At 51.3% G+C, this 19,142-nt stretch overlaps 7 protein-coding genes across 7 annotated transcripts; 4 read left to right on the forward strand and 3 right to left on the reverse strand.

Moving 5' to 3' along the window:
- Positions 1-254: 254 nt before the first annotated feature.
- Positions 255-3,640, forward strand: CDV56_102382 (putative DNA repair protein Dds20/Mei5; the record flags this gene model as incomplete). Its single annotated transcript, XM_026756001.1, has 5 exons — positions 255-1,016; positions 1,088-1,135; positions 1,901-2,773; positions 2,832-3,239; positions 3,299-3,640. The coding sequence occupies 5 exons, from the start codon at positions 255-257 to the stop codon at positions 3,638-3,640; spliced, it is 2,433 nt and encodes an 810-aa protein (XP_026610658.1).
- Positions 3,641-3,717: 77 nt separating this feature from the next.
- Positions 3,718-5,843, reverse strand: CDV56_102828 (uncharacterized protein; the record flags this gene model as incomplete). The annotated part of the gene is made up of 2 exons (XM_026756447.1): positions 3,718-5,769; positions 5,826-5,843. 2 exons carry the CDS (start codon positions 5,841-5,843, stop codon positions 3,718-3,720), a joined length of 2,070 nt encoding a protein of 689 aa, XP_026610659.1.
- A 697-nt stretch (positions 5,844-6,540) lies between these two features.
- Positions 6,541-8,318, forward strand: CDV56_103161 (putative MFS allantoate transporter; the record flags this gene model as incomplete). Its single annotated transcript, XM_026756780.1, has 5 exons — positions 6,541-6,735; positions 6,803-6,833; positions 6,895-6,994; positions 7,048-7,232; positions 7,288-8,318. 5 exons carry the CDS (start codon positions 6,541-6,543, stop codon positions 8,316-8,318), a joined length of 1,542 nt encoding a protein of 513 aa, XP_026610660.1.
- Positions 8,319-8,787: 469 nt separating this feature from the next.
- CDV56_103413 (glycoside hydrolase family 1 protein) lies at positions 8,788-10,513 on the reverse strand (the record flags this gene model as incomplete). Its single annotated transcript, XM_026757032.1, has 5 exons — positions 8,788-8,926; positions 8,991-9,576; positions 9,636-10,108; positions 10,189-10,380; positions 10,452-10,513. The coding sequence occupies 5 exons, from the start codon at positions 10,511-10,513 to the stop codon at positions 8,788-8,790; spliced, it is 1,452 nt and encodes a 483-aa protein (XP_026610661.1).
- Positions 10,514-11,338: 825 nt separating this feature from the next.
- Positions 11,339-13,732, reverse strand: CDV56_103674 (Kelch motif domain protein; the record flags this gene model as incomplete). The annotated part of the gene is made up of 3 exons (XM_026757293.1): positions 11,339-13,173; positions 13,241-13,327; positions 13,405-13,732. The coding sequence occupies 3 exons, from the start codon at positions 13,730-13,732 to the stop codon at positions 11,339-11,341; spliced, it is 2,250 nt and encodes a 749-aa protein (XP_026610662.1).
- Positions 13,733-14,293: 561 nt separating this feature from the next.
- On the forward strand, positions 14,294-16,147 carry CDV56_103967 (WD40 repeat domain-containing protein; the record flags this gene model as incomplete). The annotated part of the gene is made up of 1 exon (XM_026757586.1): positions 14,294-16,147. One exon carries the CDS (start codon positions 14,294-14,296, stop codon positions 16,145-16,147), a length of 1,854 nt encoding a protein of 617 aa, XP_026610663.1.
- Positions 16,148-17,015: 868 nt separating this feature from the next.
- CDV56_104243 (transcription initiation factor IIA large subunit) lies at positions 17,016-18,840 on the forward strand (the record flags this gene model as incomplete). The annotated part of the gene is made up of 5 exons (XM_026757862.1): positions 17,016-17,033; positions 17,197-17,298; positions 17,374-17,529; positions 17,696-18,747; positions 18,801-18,840. 5 exons carry the CDS (start codon positions 17,016-17,018, stop codon positions 18,838-18,840), a joined length of 1,368 nt encoding a protein of 455 aa, XP_026610664.1.
- Between the last annotated feature and the right edge of the window lie 302 nt (positions 18,841-19,142).

The following is a 19,142-nucleotide window of genomic DNA, read 5'->3' on the forward strand; positions in this document are numbered from 1 at the left end:
CAGTCTTCTAAGCACCAGTTTCATGCAGAGTCCTCGTAGATTTCAATAACCCATCAATACCATGAAGATATCAGTTATCACGTTATCTTATCGGCTAGCAGCTCTTATCGATAAGCACCTTTTTGATCAATTTCTCAAGACGACACAAGAGTGCATTCTGCCATTGATCCCAAGCCAAAGTGAATCTCTTTTGAATCGACAAGCCGTATATGAGGATGTGATACGACACAGAAGTCTAATGCCAAAGCTTGAAAATGGCCTCTGTCACTCTGAACGGAAAACGACGTCGCATCGAAGATGCCGCTTCTTCACTCTCGAAGCCGTTCAAGTCACCTCTCCGCAAGCCAGTGCAGGGCATCGTGGACAAGGAAAAGGCATCAAGCGATTCTTTCATCAAGACCGAAGCTGAAGGACAACTTGTAGATGGAAAAAATGCACAGGAACATCTTACACCGTCGACTCCCATCTCTTCTAAACCAACTCGTCTCGCAAGCTCATCACCCGCTTCGCCATTTCCAAGTTTGCAAAATCAAAAGCGGAAACCTACTACAAATCAGATAACTCCATCGAAGAAGAGCATATTAGCGGATCCTGTCATCTCGGAGCTTCAAAAGGAACAAAGAGCTCTACAATGCAGACTGTCTGCTCTCCGCTCTGAACTCGATACCGTGCAGCAAGCCCTGCGAATTGAATCATCGACGAAAGATGCCGAGCTCGAGGCTCTGATCCTCAAATGGAAGACTGTAAGTCAGGAAGCTGCTGAAGAGGTTTTCGAAGGTGCTCGAGAGCGGGTCTCTCGGATGGGGGGTATGAAGGCTTGGAGAGAGCGGATGCAGAGTGACAGCGCCAGGTGGGAACAGGAGGAAATGAATTCGTGGTATGGCAATGCCGAAGCGGAAGGGTTTGAAGCGGATGAAGGGGAACTGGAGCAGCGGAAAGCTGAGCTCTTTGATGAAGTTGAGATGCCCCGAAAGGAACAGGAGGTGGGTGCTGGGAAGGAGACACCTGAAGATGAGGTATGTTTGGATGAGTTGTCGCTTTGACTGGACGAGGAGGATGCTAATGCGGAATCGAACAATTTGCACAGGAATTTACGATGGACATTATGCTGAAGACGCTGAATATCGACATGAAGGTAATCGGATATGATAAGTCGACTCAACGCTGGATGAAATGATGACTCTGATGACTTTTATATGGCGGCATCGTTTGGAGATCTGTATACTCAGCCTGTGTTCTGTATGAGTATGAACTCCTGAGACTCATCATCTCCAGCAATTTGTTCAATGCTAGACAGGGACCGGCCTCATACCGGGTTCGCATCATCCAAGTGGTCTACATACATTATTTCGAGTCAGAGAGCCTCCTCTCTCGTTGCATGCTTTCGCTTCGTATCTTTTCCAAGATTATCCATAGATTTTAATATACAGTCGATTGACTCGATTCTCGTCTCCACTAGTCCCGCTGAATCCAGTTCCCCGCTCCAGCCGATATTCAAGTGGGACTTGTTCCGCTTCTTTATCTTCCATCTCCCTATGTTCCCACCAACAATTGTTTTGGGCTTGCTGGAAGATTAACATCGGCCTATAGAATAGCAAGGCCGTTGTTTCGACCTATGAGTGCAACGTCTAAACGCCAAAGACCTCTAGCCTGCGCACGATGCTTCCGCTTGAAGCGAAAATGTGACCATGCGAGGCCCACTTGCGGAGAGTGTACGCGCCGAGGCGCAGAATGCCTCCCCGTTGGATCCTGCAGGGACGGGGATGACATAACGATTCCAGTCAAGTATCTGAAGTATCTGGAGTCAAGAGTCAATGAGCTTGAAAGTGCAATGAGGACGAAGTCGACACAGATGCGAGATGCAGGTGTCCAAACGAATTCAATTGATAATTCATGCGAGGTGGATTCTTTGCCATCGGAATATCTCCAAGAGACAGTGACGACATGTATTGCGGGAACATCGACAATAAAAAGCGCTTTGTCGGCATCGGGTGAGATTTCGACGGATCGGTTTACTCTCCATGTCACAAGCCCTCAAATCGCCATTGCGCAGTCGACCGATTCTCAGCCTATGGCCTCAAGGCTAGAAGGCCCTCTCATATCGAGACTAGCTTACGAAGCCTATCCAGATCAAACGGAAATTCAAGGTTTCTCCCAGCCCGATATTGGTGCTCTGCCTGCCCTTGCCTCTGTTGTTGGCTGCCCTGGCTGGCTCGAGGAAGTCTATGCTGATCTCTATTTCTCGATCACACATTGGGTCTGGCCCTTTCTGGACCAGAATTCCTGGAAGAGCTGGCAACACGAATGGAGCCTCGATAAGAACAGGAATCAATGGAAGGGATTCTTCGTCCACATGGTTTACGCCGTGGGAGCCTTGTCATGCAACCATTTCCAATTCAACGAGGGCCACTTCGAGCGCGCAGCAGAGCTCAATACCATCGCATTGTCTTACTATCCCTATGTGATGGAGCATTCGTCAACCATACTCCAGATACAAGCCTCGGTGCTTATGATACTGTATGCGCTTCATTGTCCATCAGCGGAGGAAATATCGACGACAGTTTCCTCCATAATTCCTTTTTGCACTGCGACGATAGCGGAAATCCGCAGACATACGTTTGTGGATAAAAGCGGTAACGATTTGGGAGTGTCAACATGTACGGGTGAATTCTTCACCGAGTCTCTTTTCATTACTTGCTACATGTTGAACGAGATAATCGTGTCTGGATGGGATAGACCAGTCTCTGCAGCTTACAAGGCGATTGATGACGATGTAGGAGTCTTCAATCGCGTTCCTGATTCTTCAGTCATGTTCTGACTTTTCTGAACAGATGCTCACAATCAGCAACGGTGTCCCGTCGTCTTCGACCTCAAACACTGCGCTGAGCCACCTCTTCCGGCTGCGTAAGATCCAGGCCAACATCCGACGTTACCTGGAAGACGAATCTGAACAGACCAAATCCGGTGAGGTGCCGCGAGATGATTTATTGAAAAAAGCATTGGACACCTGGAGGAAGGACATACCCCGATATGGACTGGAGGGAGGCCCCTGTACCTACCTTCATCCTCTCTGGATGGCAAATCTCTACGATTATAGCATTATCATCCTAATGCAAGAAAAGAGGGATCGTCTCAAGTGCAAGGACATCGAGGACGTTCTCTGCGCGATCGTTGAGGTCTGCCTCAATTTCAGACAACTGCAGGAGGACGGGCAGGTGATGTGCTATACTTGGTCTGCAGTAAGTATTCACCTCTGGCAATGGCCTTCTGAGTAGTAGATACTAACTTGCTGGAATAGCTTGTGTTTCAATTTCGAGCCGGGGTCATGCTTCTTTACCTGTTCTGGGTGACAGTGCGGGAAGAGAGATTCATACGGCAGGCACTGGAGGCGCTGGAAGCTTGCCTGAAAACCATAGCACACTTTGCAGACCGCTGGAAAGATGCAGTACCCTATAAAACGGCACTGTATTTTCTCATTGAGAGGGCCAATTGGATATCAAAGGAGTTTGTACAGCGGCAGGGAATCGGTTGTAGCGTGCAGGAGATGGAAAGATGCTGGGTACAGCTTAAAAAACAATACTTGCACAAGGCAGTTCTGGGAATGATTGAAGACATGATATACAAAGACAGCTTTGGATAATTACGCAGAATGAAGTGCCGACGCGAGATTTTAGATTCGCAGTATTTTCTCTTGTCACTAAGTTCAGAACGATCTAGCTACAGGAGAAGCAACTTGCCGTTCGCAAGACTAGTATCCATATAAGCAACAACGACGACGATTGTCTGTGTGGAAGCTGGGCTTGTCCATCGAGACCACGTGTTGTCACGGGGTGAGGCTGGATATATCGCGGTGAAACTCCATGTCTCTCCTTCCACTTTGATATCAACTGGGGTCCCATTGACAAAGCACGAGAGGCGCTCCAAATTTTCCCCATCAGATATGTACAGAGTGCCTCGAATCTCAAGCCGTACCATTGAATCTGAAAATTCCTTTGACTGCGTCACAACTGCGATCTGGGGTAAGGCAACTGCTTGGCCACGCTCGCCCAGATGATTGCTTGAGACTCTCTTCCTGATGACATCAGAGTCAAGCTCAGGTACAAGAGGCGGCAGTACACGATTCTTGGTCGCCTGCTCAAAAGCAAACGCGTATCGAAGGAGATTGTTATCATCGTATGCCTTGCCTGCAAAGGTCAGGTTTACCGGCATCCCCGTGTCGTCCATCAACCCCATAGGCACTGACACCGTCGGCACTCCCAGATGACGCATGGGCCGATTGCCGTTGGAGTATTTGACACCATTCCTCCAGGCGAAGAGAGAAGAATCGGGGTCTGTATCTGCGTTGGCGCGTCCCACGTCGCCATTCGCGGGAAACACAACTGCGTCTAGATTATGATCATCCATCCATTTCTCCAATGTTTCTTTTCGAGCATTCTCAAGAGCATTCAGAGCTTGTGTTAGACCTGGAATTTGAGAGATGGACTCGTGTTTTGTCTTAGGGTACTCGACCATCTTATGCCAATTGATCCTGTTCGCTGCATCAGGAGTCCCGGGAAGGGAGCCCGGTGCGAGAGGGAATATCGAGTCGGGATCGACGCAGGAAAGAGAGTTCAGCCCGGGTTGTCCGTTCCTGGATAAGAAATCGTCCCAAACATGAGCGACGAGCTGACACCTCTCTACCGCAGGCCAGCCCTCCGGAAGACCATCGACGTTAACCAATTGTCCGGTATGCGCTTTCGCTTCGTATTTTGTGACTAGTGGGAAGTTGACTTCCACTACCGTTGCACCACAGGCTTCTAAAGCACTCTTTGCCGCCTCCCACAGTTTGAGGATGGAGGGTCTGGTGCATACTTTGTCGGGAAGAGGACACGCGCCGCCGATATACATGGAAGGCACCCCGATTCGTTTTCCTCTGAGGGACGATGCGTCTTCTAGCACCGCGAAGTGCTGCGGGCGAATGTTCGCAATTGAGGGAAGGGCTATTACCTTCTGCTCGTTCCAGAGGTCACAATGAGGAGTCCCGTCAGCGACTGCCAGCACATCGAGGACACGAAAGAGATCGGAAAGGGTTCGGGTATGAGGCACGAGAACATCGCAAGTTGGATACAGAGGCCACACTCCCCGAAGAGGTATTAATCCCCTTGACGGGGTGTACGCGATGATGGCGTTATTCGAGGCGGGAGATCTGCCAGATGACACAGTCTCCGTCCCCAAACTGAAGGCGCAGAAATTGGCAGTGGTAGCGGTGGCTGACCCGTTGGAGGATCCTGATGCATAGGCCGCCGTCAGATACTCCAGGTTGTATGGACTTTCCGCGCGGCCATAGGAGCCACGCTGCATCCCCCCATATGCCATAGCAGGCATGTTCGTCCGGCCTAGCAGGACCGCGCCTGCCTCTTTGAGAACTTGAACGCATGCTGCATCTTCAGTAGCAACGAGATTCTCAAAAGCTGGAGATCCGCTGGCGACTGTCATCCCTTTGACCTTGATATTGTCTTTGACCAGATAGGGAATGCCTTCCAGAGCTCTGATTGGTAATCCCGCGGCTCGTCGAGCGTCGGAAGCGGCTGCTTCTTCGAAGACAGATGGATTCAGGATAGGGATAGCACTGAGAGTAAGGCCGGAAGCGTCGTATACACTGATCCGCCGGAGGTATCGGGCTACTAAGTCAACACTTGTAGTCCATCCCGAACTCAGGGCGTGTTGAAGATCCGAGATGCTAGCATCGATGAGGCTGAATGTCTCTGCTGTGCTTCCGCTAGATCTTTGCTATATCTTCTTCGTCAGCAACAAACCTGGCGACCAATTCAATTTCGAAGACTTACAACCCTCATTGCAGGCATTGTCGGCATAGGTTGCTCAAAACTGCTGGTGACACCTTGGTCTGATAGCCCAACAACGAGGCGCATCCAGCGGCTTATATCTTCAATGCCTTACTGGGGTGGGGAAAGGCTACGTTTCATGATCTCTGACCCTCTATTGATCGCATTGAAATGTCACATCCCTTAGTGGAGTTCTCGTAATGATGGTCCACCAGCAGCTCACGCGATACTTCCCCTTGTTTGCGGAGAACCAAGTCAGGATGATGAAGCAAGCGGACATTGTCCGCTCTACCTATCTAACCCTAATTTGCTAGCAAACGCTATGATCGCTGTCACAGTATCCTACAAGTGCGACGCCCTATGACGCCCATCCAATCGGGCCATCTTCGGCCTGCGGGCTCCAGAATCTTAACCACACCAACTGAGGGGACAATCGGACTTTTGTCCGCTGATTGCCTGGACTCGCCATAGAATGAAGCTTGGCAATCGGCATGCACAACAGTTTACGATAACAAAGCATGATATGGGTGCCAAGAGATAGAGTACCTGCGTGTTATCTACCAGCAGCTGATAACAGGATACTCTGCAGTATCTTCTCAGGTCATATTTAAGTCATCTGAACAGACAGGAAGAATTCTATAGGCATGCGTAGATCGGACCCGTCAACTTTCGACATTACGCCGTTTACCTGCACTCCAAGCCGGTTGATCTTGCAACTATGACTGATACTAAGAAAGCCGAGATGGATGTGCGACGCTCCGACAGTGTGGAGAAGAAGGATGACGTTGCACCTGGGGAGATTAGAGACATTGGAGCAGACCTTTATGCGGAGGTCGAGCAATTATCGCCAGAGGAACTGGAGGAAGAAGGGATCCGAGTGCGCAAGATGTTAGATCGCAGGATCTTGCCGATTGTATGTCCCCATCGGATCCACTGTCTATCCTGGTTGCGTATCAGTCACTGATGACTCGCCTGCGCAGCTATACATAACATATGTCATGCAGTTTCTGGGTTAGACACGCTCATTCACTCGGACAATGCCTGAAGGGACCCGCTCATTTGTGATGCATAGACAAGCTTTCGCTCAATTACGCCTCGGCCTATACTCTCATCCCGGATCTCGGTCTAGAAGGCCAGAGATACTCTTGGGTTGCTGCTATTTTCAACTTTGGGTACCTCAGAACTTTCCTCTTACAATAGAGCGGACTTCGCTAACCCTGATAAGGTACCTGTTCTGGGCCATCCCGGCAAATCTCCTGATCCAACGATTGCCCCTAGCGAAGTATATGGGTGGAGTCATCATGATTTGGGCCGGCCTCGTTATTGCGCATATCGGCGCTAAGAATTATGCCGGTATCCTAGTCCTGAGATTCCTGTTGGGCATGGCGGAGGCATGCGTAAGCCCGTGCAGTAAGTTTCAATAAATTGCCATTTATCACCGGGATTCAGAGACTGACTAATGCAGTGATGAACTTCACTTCCATGTTCTACAAGAGGTCTGAACAGCCCCTGCGTATGAGTCTCTGGCTGTCTGGCAACGGCATGGCCACGATGGTCGGAGCGCTCCTCGGTTTCGGACTCGGTCATTCTCATAATACCAAACTTCACAGCTGGCAGCTCATCTTCCTCACGATCGGATTGATGAACTTCGCCACTGGTTGTCTCTTTCTCTGGCTGATGCCGGACTCACCGAGCTCCGCAAAGTTCCTCACTCACCGGCAACGCGTTGTGGCTGTTCAGCGAGTATCAGAGAACATGATCGGGGTCAAAACCAAGCAGATCAAGCCGCGTCAAGCCCTCGAAGCGTTATACGACCCCAAGGTCCTCTTCTGCTTGGGAATTGGAATTGGCTGCGGTGTCATCAACGGCGGCGTATCGAACTTCGCCTCGGCGCTCATCAAGGGCTTCGGCTTCAGCGGCATCTACGCAACCCTTCTCCAGCTCCCCACGGGGGCCATCGAAGCTGTCGTGGTGCCCATCTGCGGCCTGGTTTCGACCTACGTCCGCGACTCGCGCTGCATCGTCCTCGCCGTGGTATGCCTCATCCCGTTCGGCGGCCTCCTCGGCATCCGATTCACCAGCCTTGACCACAGATGGACTCTGGTCGGCTGCACCTGGCTGCAGTACATCATCGGCGCACCTGTCATTGTGTCTTGGAACCTCTTAGCGACAAACGTCGCGGGACATACCAAGCGCTCGATGGCCAATGGCATGTGGTTCACCATGTATGCAGCGGGCAACGTCGCTGGCGCCAACATCTTCTTCGCCCGTGAAGCGCCCCGGTACCACTCCGCTTTGACAGCTCTGCTCATCTGCTATGCTACCATGATTGTCCTGGCACTCGCTTCGTATGTATACATGAAGTGGGAGAATCTGCGGAGAGATCGCAAGGCGTCCCCAGAAGATACTCCCACGCTGCGCGAGGAGGCCGCCATTCTTGATGGGTTCAAGGACTTGACCGATATGGAGTCAAAGAACTTTCGTTATGCATTATGAGGCTATTATTGATGATGTTCAAAACAATCATGTAGTTCAACTTGTATGCCATGTTCTCATGATGACTGTATTCGTTGTCTTGGATGCTCGCCTGGATCACTTGCGCTTCTGAAATTGTCCGAGTCAGATAAGGGGACAGGGATAAGTGTTACAGTGGAAACTGCGGACTGTAGGCTAAATGCAGAGTGGAGCGGTGGAGCCAGGTGTTTTCCACGTGACGATGATAGATACGGGACAAACGTATGTGGCACGGAGCAAGCTCCATGTCTAATAAAGTAACAAATTAGTTGGAAAGTACTACTATCAGATGGCTGGTCATTAATCTTCTGAGGGGAAGGTGGATGTGATGAAAGCTCCCTCAGACCTTGTGAAATCATGAATTGTTAATTTTATATACACGCAATATCATCCTAAGCTTCGTGTCATACAGTGATATGTTCACCCATTGCCAGATCACAATGCCTTCGACCTAAGCCTTCTCGATGTACTGGTTGAAGATCTCACCGATGACCTTGGCGCTCTTCTTGGGAATTCTCTTTTGGTCGTTCTCGTAGTCGACGAAGGTGACGCCAAATCTGGTCTCGTAGCCTTCAGCCCATTCGAAGTTGCTGCACGGAGAAGATGATATGTCAGCCAACTGGTCCGGTACGTCTGAATCAGAGATAAACCTACTCCATCAAGCTCCACGCCATGTAAGCGCGGACATTCACGCCGTCCAGCGTGTAGGCGTCCGCCATGGCGGCGATATAGTCGCGGAAATATTGCACACGGAACTCGTCGTTCAGAATCTGGTCAACCGAGAGGTCGTTCTCGCCCTTGAGACTGGTGCCATTCTCAGTAACGTAGATCTTGGGCTGGTTGTAGCGGTCGCTGAGCCATTTCAGCAGCTTCCGGAACCCAATGGCGTGGGGTCGCAGCCAGGGCGACTGCGTCTCGGGACCGATCCATTCGTCGTTCTTGTTCTTCAAGAGGATCTCCAGGTTGCCGGCGACGTCCTCGGGGTCCGGCTCGCCGGTCTTGGCTTTGATGTAGTTGGCGCAGTAGTGGTTCATACCGTAGAAGTCGTTGCTGCCGTGGACGAGGGCAATATCTTCGGGGGTCCAGGTGGGCAATCGGTCACCCAATTGTTTGATCATGCTGTCTGGGTACTTGCCGTGGTAGATGGGGTCAGCGAACCAGGAGATAGCAAACTCGATCTTGCGGTCACAGGCCTCGACGTCCGCGGGGTTCTCAGGGTCCCAAGGCTCAGCCCAGTCACCTGAAATTTGATCAGCAACCACACAATCGGGCCATGCACATGGAGGCCAGAGCTCGTACCATTCAATGTGATGCCAATCTCACCACCGTCTCTGGGCTTGAATTCTTCTCTGTAAATCTTCACCGCCGCTCCGTGAGCGACAAGGATGTTGTGGCCGACGATCCAGGGCTCGCGGGAGCCATCGCCCACGGGACTCTTGGTACGGTCGCTGGTTCTGCCAGGGGCGAACTGGCCCACATTGTATCCGAGCACACTGCTGCACCAGGGCTCATTGAAAGTAATCCAGTACTTCACTTTTGAGCCGAAAGCATTGAACATGATGCGAGCATAGTTGGCAAAATCGGCAACAAATTCTTCCTTGTTCAAAAGACCACCGTAGCGCTTGTCAAGCTCATCGGGAAGATCCCAGTGGAAGAGGGTAACGAGAGGAGTAATACCTGCCGCGAGCAAGTCGTCGACGAACTTGACATAGTGCTGGAGACCCTTTTCATTGATGGGGTCATTCCGGCCACCGAGAGGGATGACACGAGACCTGCATTTTTATGAAGAGAGATGAAGTGTCAGCCAAAATCTGTCGTCTCAATCAGCGCTTGCGGCTGTGCAAAGACGTACCATGAAATAGAAAAACGATATGCCTTTGCACCGCACTCCTTGAGCAGGGCAATATCCTCGTGGGTGCGGTGGTACGAGTCGCAAGCCACCTCGCCAGAGGCTGCACCGGCTATTTTGCCGGGAATTTTGCAAAAAGTATCCCAAATAGATGGGCCGCGTCCATCTTCATTCACAGCTCCCTCAATCTGATAACTAATTCACGAAATAGCGCCGACAATTAGTTAAAAGCCCAGCACAAGAAAATACATAAGATTGGGATATACCTCGCAGTTGCGAATCCCCAAAGAAAGTCCGGAGGAAGAGTCGAGGTAGTTGTGGAGCCCATGATGGAATGGATCTCAAGTGAATGGATTCGAACAGCTGGCTTTATCTCCGTTCAATGGATGAGACAGTTACTGAAAGAAGCACCGGTACCTCTTGAGATTTGTTCTCCAGGATGACCGAGGGCAATGGAATGGACGGATATTTAAGTCTGTCCTCCTGGCCTTCCAAGAGCTCTCCATCAAGCGATGGAGGGGTGAGCGGGGAACCGACTTGGAGAATCAACGGACTGCATCACGGTTCATCCAGTCCCCAGTGTCTTGGTCCAACCATACTACAGTATAGCTCCCAAGAGTGGGAAACCCTGTAAATAGTCCAGGAAGCGAAGGCTGCGCCGGGAGAAATGCTGGTGTGGGGCGCAGAAGATTAATGGCGTCCAGAGTGGAGAACAAATAGTCGAAGAGGGCAAGGCCTGACATCCGGTGAGTTGGTGCCTGGCGGGGCACCTGAGGCACTGCAACAGCAACGGCTCGGCGGGCCGTCAACCGGTTGTCAGTATGTTGGACTTTGGTGTGTTTCGATGTACATATTTGTAACATATTAGTTCAACAGTAGTAAGAAAGAAAGGTACTGGCATATCTGTGCTGGTTGTTTCGTCAAATATCATACACAGCTGTACCCATAATGGTCCGTCCCATGACTCCTAAGATGCTCATCGCTAGAAAAACTCATCCGTGCCTTTGAATCCTCGAAAACCCAAATTGACGCCCATCTAGTAGTGGAATAGAAAAGTCGTGTATAGTCATTGAAGTTAGGATGGTTGGCGTGTCCGCTCCTGCACGGTAGGTTTCCCGAGGTGCAGTGCTTGAATGAATTGTAAGCCCGAAGTTCATGCAATCTCCATTCCATCCACATCGTCCCCTTCGAGATCATCCACGTCATCAGTCATAGCGCCCCCAATAGAAGGCCGGGATCGCTTGGTATCCCTGTTGAGATCAAGCCCCTCCGCTCCGAGAGCACCCACTAGCTCCAGTTCGGGTCCGGCAACAATGCGACCTTCCATGTCGACCACCTCGCACAGCTCGATTAAGCTCTGACGACTGAGGGACTTGAAGCCGTCGGTCCGGACAATGCGGCCCCAGTGGCTGAGGCAAAATTGTGCAGCGCGCCGCATCAGCCAATCTTCATTGGTCCGCCCAGCCCGTTCCCAGATGATGGCCGCGTTCTCCACATCTAACTCGCGGCTCAAGCGATTGACGCAGAGCAGGCGCAGCTTTGGCATGTCATATAGGTTCGCCATGACGAGCATACCCGCAACGTCGATGATGTTGGAGCAATATTCCGGGTGCCCTGATATGCTGTCTGTGTACAGATAGTAGAGGAACGCACGGACGACAGAGTAGGGTTCAGGAATGTGCATTCTCTTAGAGTGGTACTCTGCCATTTGCGCGGAATACAGTCGCTTGAAATGCGGCCACCGAAGCTGCAGGATGATCCGATGTACGTGGATAGGAGGCGAAGTGGGAGCATTCGGCGGCAGGAAAGCCGGCTGAGACTCTGCTGGAGGAGCCTCTTCTGCCACATCGTCCGGATTTTCGATGTCATCCAGATTTGCGGTAATGATGAAGTCAGCATCACTGCCAGATTCTGGACGTTGGTCGAAGACAGCGGAGAGATCTGCACCAAGCCCAGAAATGGGCGGCAGTCCTGACCTTTCCGATACCCAAGTCCGGCTTTGATCAGGAGAGAGGGTCGCCAGTTCATTGCCAAGCAGACCGTATTTTTCCAGGTCAATGCAAAGCACTTCGCTCATATGATTCTCATCACTAGTGCCGGGAGTGTTGCCAACGTCAAGGCTGCACCCCAGCAGCCAGGCTTTGGTGCCACTAGCGTTGACTGTACAATAATGCCAGCGGTACCCGGGCTTGAAAATCTCTTGCCCGTCAGCTAGTTTCTGCCAACGAAGAGTGTCAAGCTCCAAAGACGACAACTTGCACTCATACGTCCTGACTGTTTCGGAAGGAGTGATCAGATCAAGGAGGACACCGGATGCATGAGCCTGAAAGTGGGTTCCAGAACACAATGCAGGTACGTAAGGACCGGATCGAAACTTATGACAAGAGATAGCTCCTGGGGCGATTGGCTTTCGTCGACTGGAGTTGCGAACTTGTACACTCCCGGAATTTGCCGCGTAGCTACCGGACCGGCCGGGCAGCTGCTGTGTTGGACTACTATACACCGCATCTGGACTATGAGTCATCCTGTTGAGTGTTCCAGGGGAATCCACGGTACCTTGCGAAGACGGCGTTCCAAGAAACGGCGAGCCCTTGAGATCAAGCCACCAAACATCAGTTGTGCGTTCCATATCCGGGTCGAGGCCTCCGAATATCCAAAGACGGTCCCCCCAAACCCAGGCGGTGTGGTCGAAACGGGCTGTGAATCTCCAACTCCGGGACCAGGTCCATGTTTTCAGGTCAAGGTAGCAAAGATCATCGAGAATCACATTGTTCTCTCCAGTAACACCGCCTATAATGAAGAGCTTTTCGTCGTGAATGACAGCAGCATGGCGCGCCCTTCCTCGCGGTATTTGTCCACGAATTTCCGGTTGAGTCCAGGTCGAGGTGGAGATATCGAGGATGACGATATCAGAAAGGTATTCGCGATGTTCATTTTCTCCCCCAAAGACAATGAGTTTGTCGCCTTGATACAGAGTAGCAGTGTGTCCTAGAAAGAGTATCAAGAATTAGAATTAGCGGAGATCAAGAAAGGCATCTGCTGTGAATCGACCAACCCATGCGAACACCGGGAATATCGCCATAGTTATCCACAAGTTCCCAACGAAGTGCTTTCAAGTCTAACCTCAGGACATGGTTATAAACTATTTGAGTTTGAAGCATTAGCATGAGAGATGGTGCAGAGGTTCAATTAAACTGTCGGAATAAAAACAGTATCAACCTTCGTCTGTGAACTGGTCGAAGCCTCCAAATGCATAAATCTGGTCATTGTTGCAATACGTCACGGATGCATTAACCAAACATGCAGGAACATTGCCTTGGGCTTTGCGGATGACGGGGCGATAATCCGTGCTACCACGGCGGCCTCTAGCTGGACTAGTCGGCATGAGGTACGCGCTCTGTGGTTTCTGATGAACTGAGGAAGTGGGAGTCATCGGATTTGGAAGCCTTGATGATCTGATCCAAGACGGTGGGTCCTCGCGGAATTGGGTGAAGCCCGGGTTGGACGTAGTATTACTAGTAATAGTGGAGGCCGGTTGCCGCGCCATCAAGCTCTCCAAAAGGGCGAAGTACTATTGCTGACCCACACAGCCGTGGTATGATGGGAAGATTCTGAAAAGTCAACAGAATCCAATTGTATTTTAGAAGCAGCACAAGAATCTGTCGATCGGGTCCCGGACAGGATTTTGTGATGACGACAGGGAAGGAAAAGTGAAAAAAGCGCCAAGACGATCGACGCCCAAGAAAAAAGGAAAGAGCCGCATGTCATGTGGACGCTAACCCAATCAGTATTAGAACAGCCGTACCTCAGGTAACCGTTGCCATGGGAGAAAGAACTATACGCTGTATTTATTCCCCTGGATCTCTGCTCTGCTGCTCCCAGAATCCATCTTCCCTTCGCATTTTTCTCAGTTACGCTGGTATCTGATATTTGCTTGCATAGTATATTTTCGTTTTGTCGGTTTATACTTGCATACACTACCATTTCGTTGCGTCTTAGACCTACATCCTCATTGAATGACCGGATCTGGCAATTGAGTTCAAGAAGCATTTTCTTCTCTTGACCACGTTCTAGTATATCACTCCTTGGAGATCGCTACATCACAGAGATGGCCACTCCATTGATATCGACTCCGGTCCACCATGGACTGTTTTCATCCAAGACCGCTGGCGGCCGCATGCCTCTCACACCATCTCCCCACACACGAAGAGCGAGTGTGGCATCAAATCATTCATCTCCCTTCACCCCTCCTCGTCAATCGGCAGATGCCGTGAAAGACAACAGCCGATCGGTCTACGGCGGCAATCTGTCCTCATACTTTGCTAAATCGATCGCGAAGACATCAAAAACTTACCGCGAATCTCCCAAATCCAACATTGCGAGGACGCGCAAGTCACCGAGGCATCTCGAGCTTGGTGTTTCAGACTGGTCCTTGACCGGCACAGGTCCCTCGTCGGGGCAGTCTCCATCATCGAAAGAGCGAGTGCGGAAAGAAGTTTCTGCTCGCACAAGGTCGGGCAAGACCACCGTTCGCATCGCTCACAATGCTGGTGACAGATTCATCCCCAACCGATCCGCAAGTGAAGGACTGACAACAGCTGGGACTGCCAAGCCGGAGGAGAACCAGCGGCCTAAGACGGGTAGCAGTGAAGGATCCGCCGTCCTTGCAAGTGCCGCGAGCGCCTTCGACATCGGAGGTCGAGGAGCCGACGATGATCTGACTGCTGCTCTTGAAAATCTCGGTCTCGAGGACAATGACAATTCAACAACATCGTACACCAAGCCCGCACCTGATGCTGTCGCCTACGAATCGTCACTGGCTGACGCCTGCGGCGTCAATTTGAACACCCGCATTCTCGCCTTCAAGCCACCGCCTCCGGAATCGTCAAAGCCGATTGACTTGAGAGCACAGTACAATCGTCCATTGAAGTCAAGCAAAGCCAAAGGTTCTCAGTTCCGTCGCAGAGTCCAGACCGCTCCTGAGCGTGTATTGGACGCTCCTGGTCTTCTTGATGACTACTATCTCAATTTGCTGGACTGGAGCTCTGGCAACCAGGTTGCTATTGGTCTTGAGCGCAATGTCTATGTGTGGTCTGCGGATTCTGGATCTGTCAGTTGCTTGTTAGAAACTTCATCAGACACATATGTAAGCAGTGTCAAATGGAGCGGCGATGGCGCATATGTTGGTGTTGGTCTCGGCACGGGAGAGGTGCAGATCTGGGACGTGGAGGAAGGCACCAAGCTCCGAAGCATGTTTGGTCATGACTCCCGTGTCGGCGTCATGGGCTGGTCCAAGCACACATTGTCGACTGGCGCGCGCAGCGGTCTCGTCTTCAACCACGATGTTCGCATCGCTCAACACAAGGTTGCCGAGCTCGTCTCCCACACCTCAGAAGTGTGTGGTCTTGAATGGCGATCCGATGGGGCTCAACTCGCCACCGGCGGTAATGACAACCTGGTCAACATCTGGGATGCGCGGTCTCTGAGTGCTCCCAAGTTTACCAAGACAAACCACCGTGCGGCTGTGAAAGCTCTGAGTTGGTGCCCTTGGCAGTTGAACCTACTCGCGACTGGTGGCGGCTCGTATGACCGTCACATCCACTTCTGGAACACCACCACCGGTGCCCGGACCAACAGTATCGATACTGGCTCACAGGTCACCAGCTTGAGATGGAGCAACCACTACCGAGAGATTGTCAGCTCAAGCGGATTTCCTGACAATTCTCTGAGTATCTGGAGCTATCCCACCCTGGTCCGTAACGTAGAGATTCCGGCTCATGAGACACGAGTTCTTCACAGCTGCCTGAGCCCCGACGGTCAATTGCTGGCCACTGCCGCTGCTGATGAGAGTTTGAAATTCTGGAAGATCTTCGAGCGCAAGCCTGGTACCAGTGCCTCGGCGTCTCGGGAAGGTGGCGTTGGAAGCAAAGCTCAGATGACAAAGTCTATGACCATTCGGTAGATGGATGTCTGCTTTTCTGCGAAAATTTGATTTGCTTTTACATCCGGACTTTTATGCTGTACACTTGTTGGAGGAGTTCACATGCGGCAGGCGTTGAGATGGGGTTGACTTCTTATTTTTTTGATTTTCTGTATAGAGTATGGGCACTAATGCTATTGACATAAGACCTAAATCACTGATTTGTATGATCTGCTTCACTTTGTAGTGAGCCTGTCATATCTATCATGCAGCCTGTTCGGAGTATATCATCAGACATTGCTCAGGCTGATGATGGGAAGATGATGACAAGGCCACTTAATTCAAAGAGACTAGTAGTATCTTAATTGCTTTGCTCACTGCATTACTTTGACAGGAGAGTTAGTGAATTATGGATGCTACAGAAGATGAGGATGAAGTGAAGCACTCATCCCTCTCCTGTTGTGGTCGTGGTTCACTAGTGAGTGGGTGGAGATTACTAAGCAGGCCGAGAGGAGGACGGATTTCGCCCGGGGAGAGCGACTTTGACCTCAACCAGAACCCTACAGTACGCTGCGTTGCCGTCTTCCTCTACCTGCTAATTCCCCACCAGAGTGCCGATTTCTCGCTCTTTTTCGGATCTTCAGATTCATACTCGTTGCAGGAACATATACTACCCACAAGGACGGTTTCATAACTTGGAGTTGCTTAGGTGTCATTAGCCGTCGGGGTTGACCGGTCGCATTTTGGCCGTGGCAACTGACCGTTGCTGCGACGGAGGTTCACTTCTGATAGACCAGGGGAACACAACGCATTCCCTGCTGGACTTGCTAGTATAGAGAACAGAAAGAAACGAAACAAGAAGCTCTGATCTACGTCTTCTCATTCTTGAGTCTCTCTTATCGCCGCAACCATGTCTAACCAGCAGGTGGTGAGTGCTATCTTCAAACAGCCCTGCCTGACCTGACCTGGGAGACTGTGGAGATCTTGAGCCATCCCCTGTCTCTTCTTCTCCTTTTCTTCTCCAAGTGACAATCTCCATTCGTTCAGCCCATACTTTGTGAGGATGTTGGCTTATACCAGATGATGTGCAGGGCACGGTATTTGACCGTGTCATTCAGGAGGTCTGCGATGCTTCTCAGGTCGATTTCGAGGAAAGTGGTGTCGACCAGCAGACGCTATTAGACCTGCGAAAGGTTGGTTCAAGACATCTCTCATTCTGTGATTATTGTTTTTGATGGAAAACCATCATCATGCCCTTGATTTCCCAGGGAGCGGTGTTCTGTCGTGATCGATCCCGGCCCAAGGCGGGGGTCCGAGGATTGCGGGAGGCGGTGCTGCTTCCGGGGGGAACACCAGCTTTTGAGTCTCTCTTTATACCGCGCCGCTTTTACCCGCTTCTGTGGCCCGTTTTCGAGAGGGGCGCGGTTAGTCCGCCAAGGCCCTCGCCCACTTACAGTTCACGATAACGGCGCTATCTCGTCATCTAATGTTACTTTTGTTTTTATATGATATTTGTCTCTCTCTTTCTGATGCCTTTTCCATTGTTATCGTCTCTATGACATCTTTACTGAAACTACACCTCAAATACAGAGCTGGCAGAAAAAACTCTCGTCGCTTGGTGTTGCCCACTTCCCTTGGGATCCTTCACCACCACAGCCCGCCCCTCCTCAGACTCAAAACCAAATACTCCCTCCTACAGCTCCCGTGCCTTCCAACGCTCCTCGACCCGCACCTTCGCCGCACACACAGCAACAACATGTTCCGCCCCAACAACCTCATCCTCAGTCCCTACCGGGAAATGCACCTCCGATGCAAGCACCTGCGCCCGTGCACATGGGGCAGCAATCTCACATAAAGACCGAACCGGGTCTCAATGGCCAACCGGGAATGCCTCACATGGGCAACATGATGCCGGCTCCTTCCTCGAATCCTCAGTCGGCACGTGAACGTGCTGCCAATATGCTTCATCAAAGATACGGTGCCGCAGCAGCTAGCTCGGTTAGTCAGCTGCAAGCTCAGTCTCAAGCATCTATGGGAATGCCAGGACAGCATCGTCCTCCGTACGCACCACAGGTGTCCAATGGCCAGACGCCAGCAATCAAACAAGAGCCAGGCTATCCATCCGCGCCCCAACCCAATATGACTAACGCTCAGACAGATGGTGCAGGTGATGATGCTTTATCAGACTGGAAAGCGGAGGTTGCACGGCGACGCGAGGCCGCAGAACGCCAGAACGGCGAGGGTGATCGATTTCTACGCGGACATCTGAGACAGCGCATGCTACAATTTGAGGGAGGAGGACTTCTTATGCCTCTAGATGAGCGTCAATCCTCGTCCTCGACATCGAGACGGGAACCTCGTCTTACTGATGCACACGCTGCTGTCGAAGTCCACTCGGTCGCGAACTCTGCACAGCTTCAGGCGCAGTTTGATGGTCCTGGCGGCGATGATGACAGGGAGGAAGACGATGAAGATGCGATCAATTCTGACCTCGACGACCCTGACGACTTGGTTGCCGAGGATCATGACGCTGAAGATTCTGTCGGACAGGTCATGCTTTGCACATACGATAAAGTGCAGCGCGTCAAGAACAAGTGGAAGTGTACTCTGAAGGATGGTATCCTAACCACAGGCGGCAAGGAGTAAGTTCCAAACGCCTTGACTTTGACCGAGGCACAGCCGCTGACTCAAATAGATACGTTTTCCACAAAGGCCAGGGCGAATTTGAATGGTGATGTCTGCGTTAGCCTTCGAATAAGAATCTCAGCCTCGGAATGCGCATCTCTTCTCGCGTTGAGCTCTATTTTCCTTTCACTTGATCTTGTAAAACTCCTTTGCCAGAATGTCCCACACGATATCGCACGGAAGAAGGAACCCTGAGAGTTTGTCACGTTGAAATGATACACCCCTGGACGATACGGTGCAAGCGGAAATTTGCTGCTTTCCCCCACCAAGCCCACATGCTCCCCACTCTCTGCCACGCCTACTCCACACCACCCTCTACACTCTCGCCTCATCTGCGACCTGCCACTCCGTC

This window comes from Aspergillus thermomutatus (assembly GCF_002237265.1).
Source record: "Aspergillus thermomutatus strain HMR AF 39 chromosome Unknown NODE_290, whole genome shotgun sequence".
NCBI classification, from domain to species: domain Eukaryota; kingdom Fungi; phylum Ascomycota; class Eurotiomycetes; order Eurotiales; family Aspergillaceae; genus Aspergillus; species Aspergillus thermomutatus.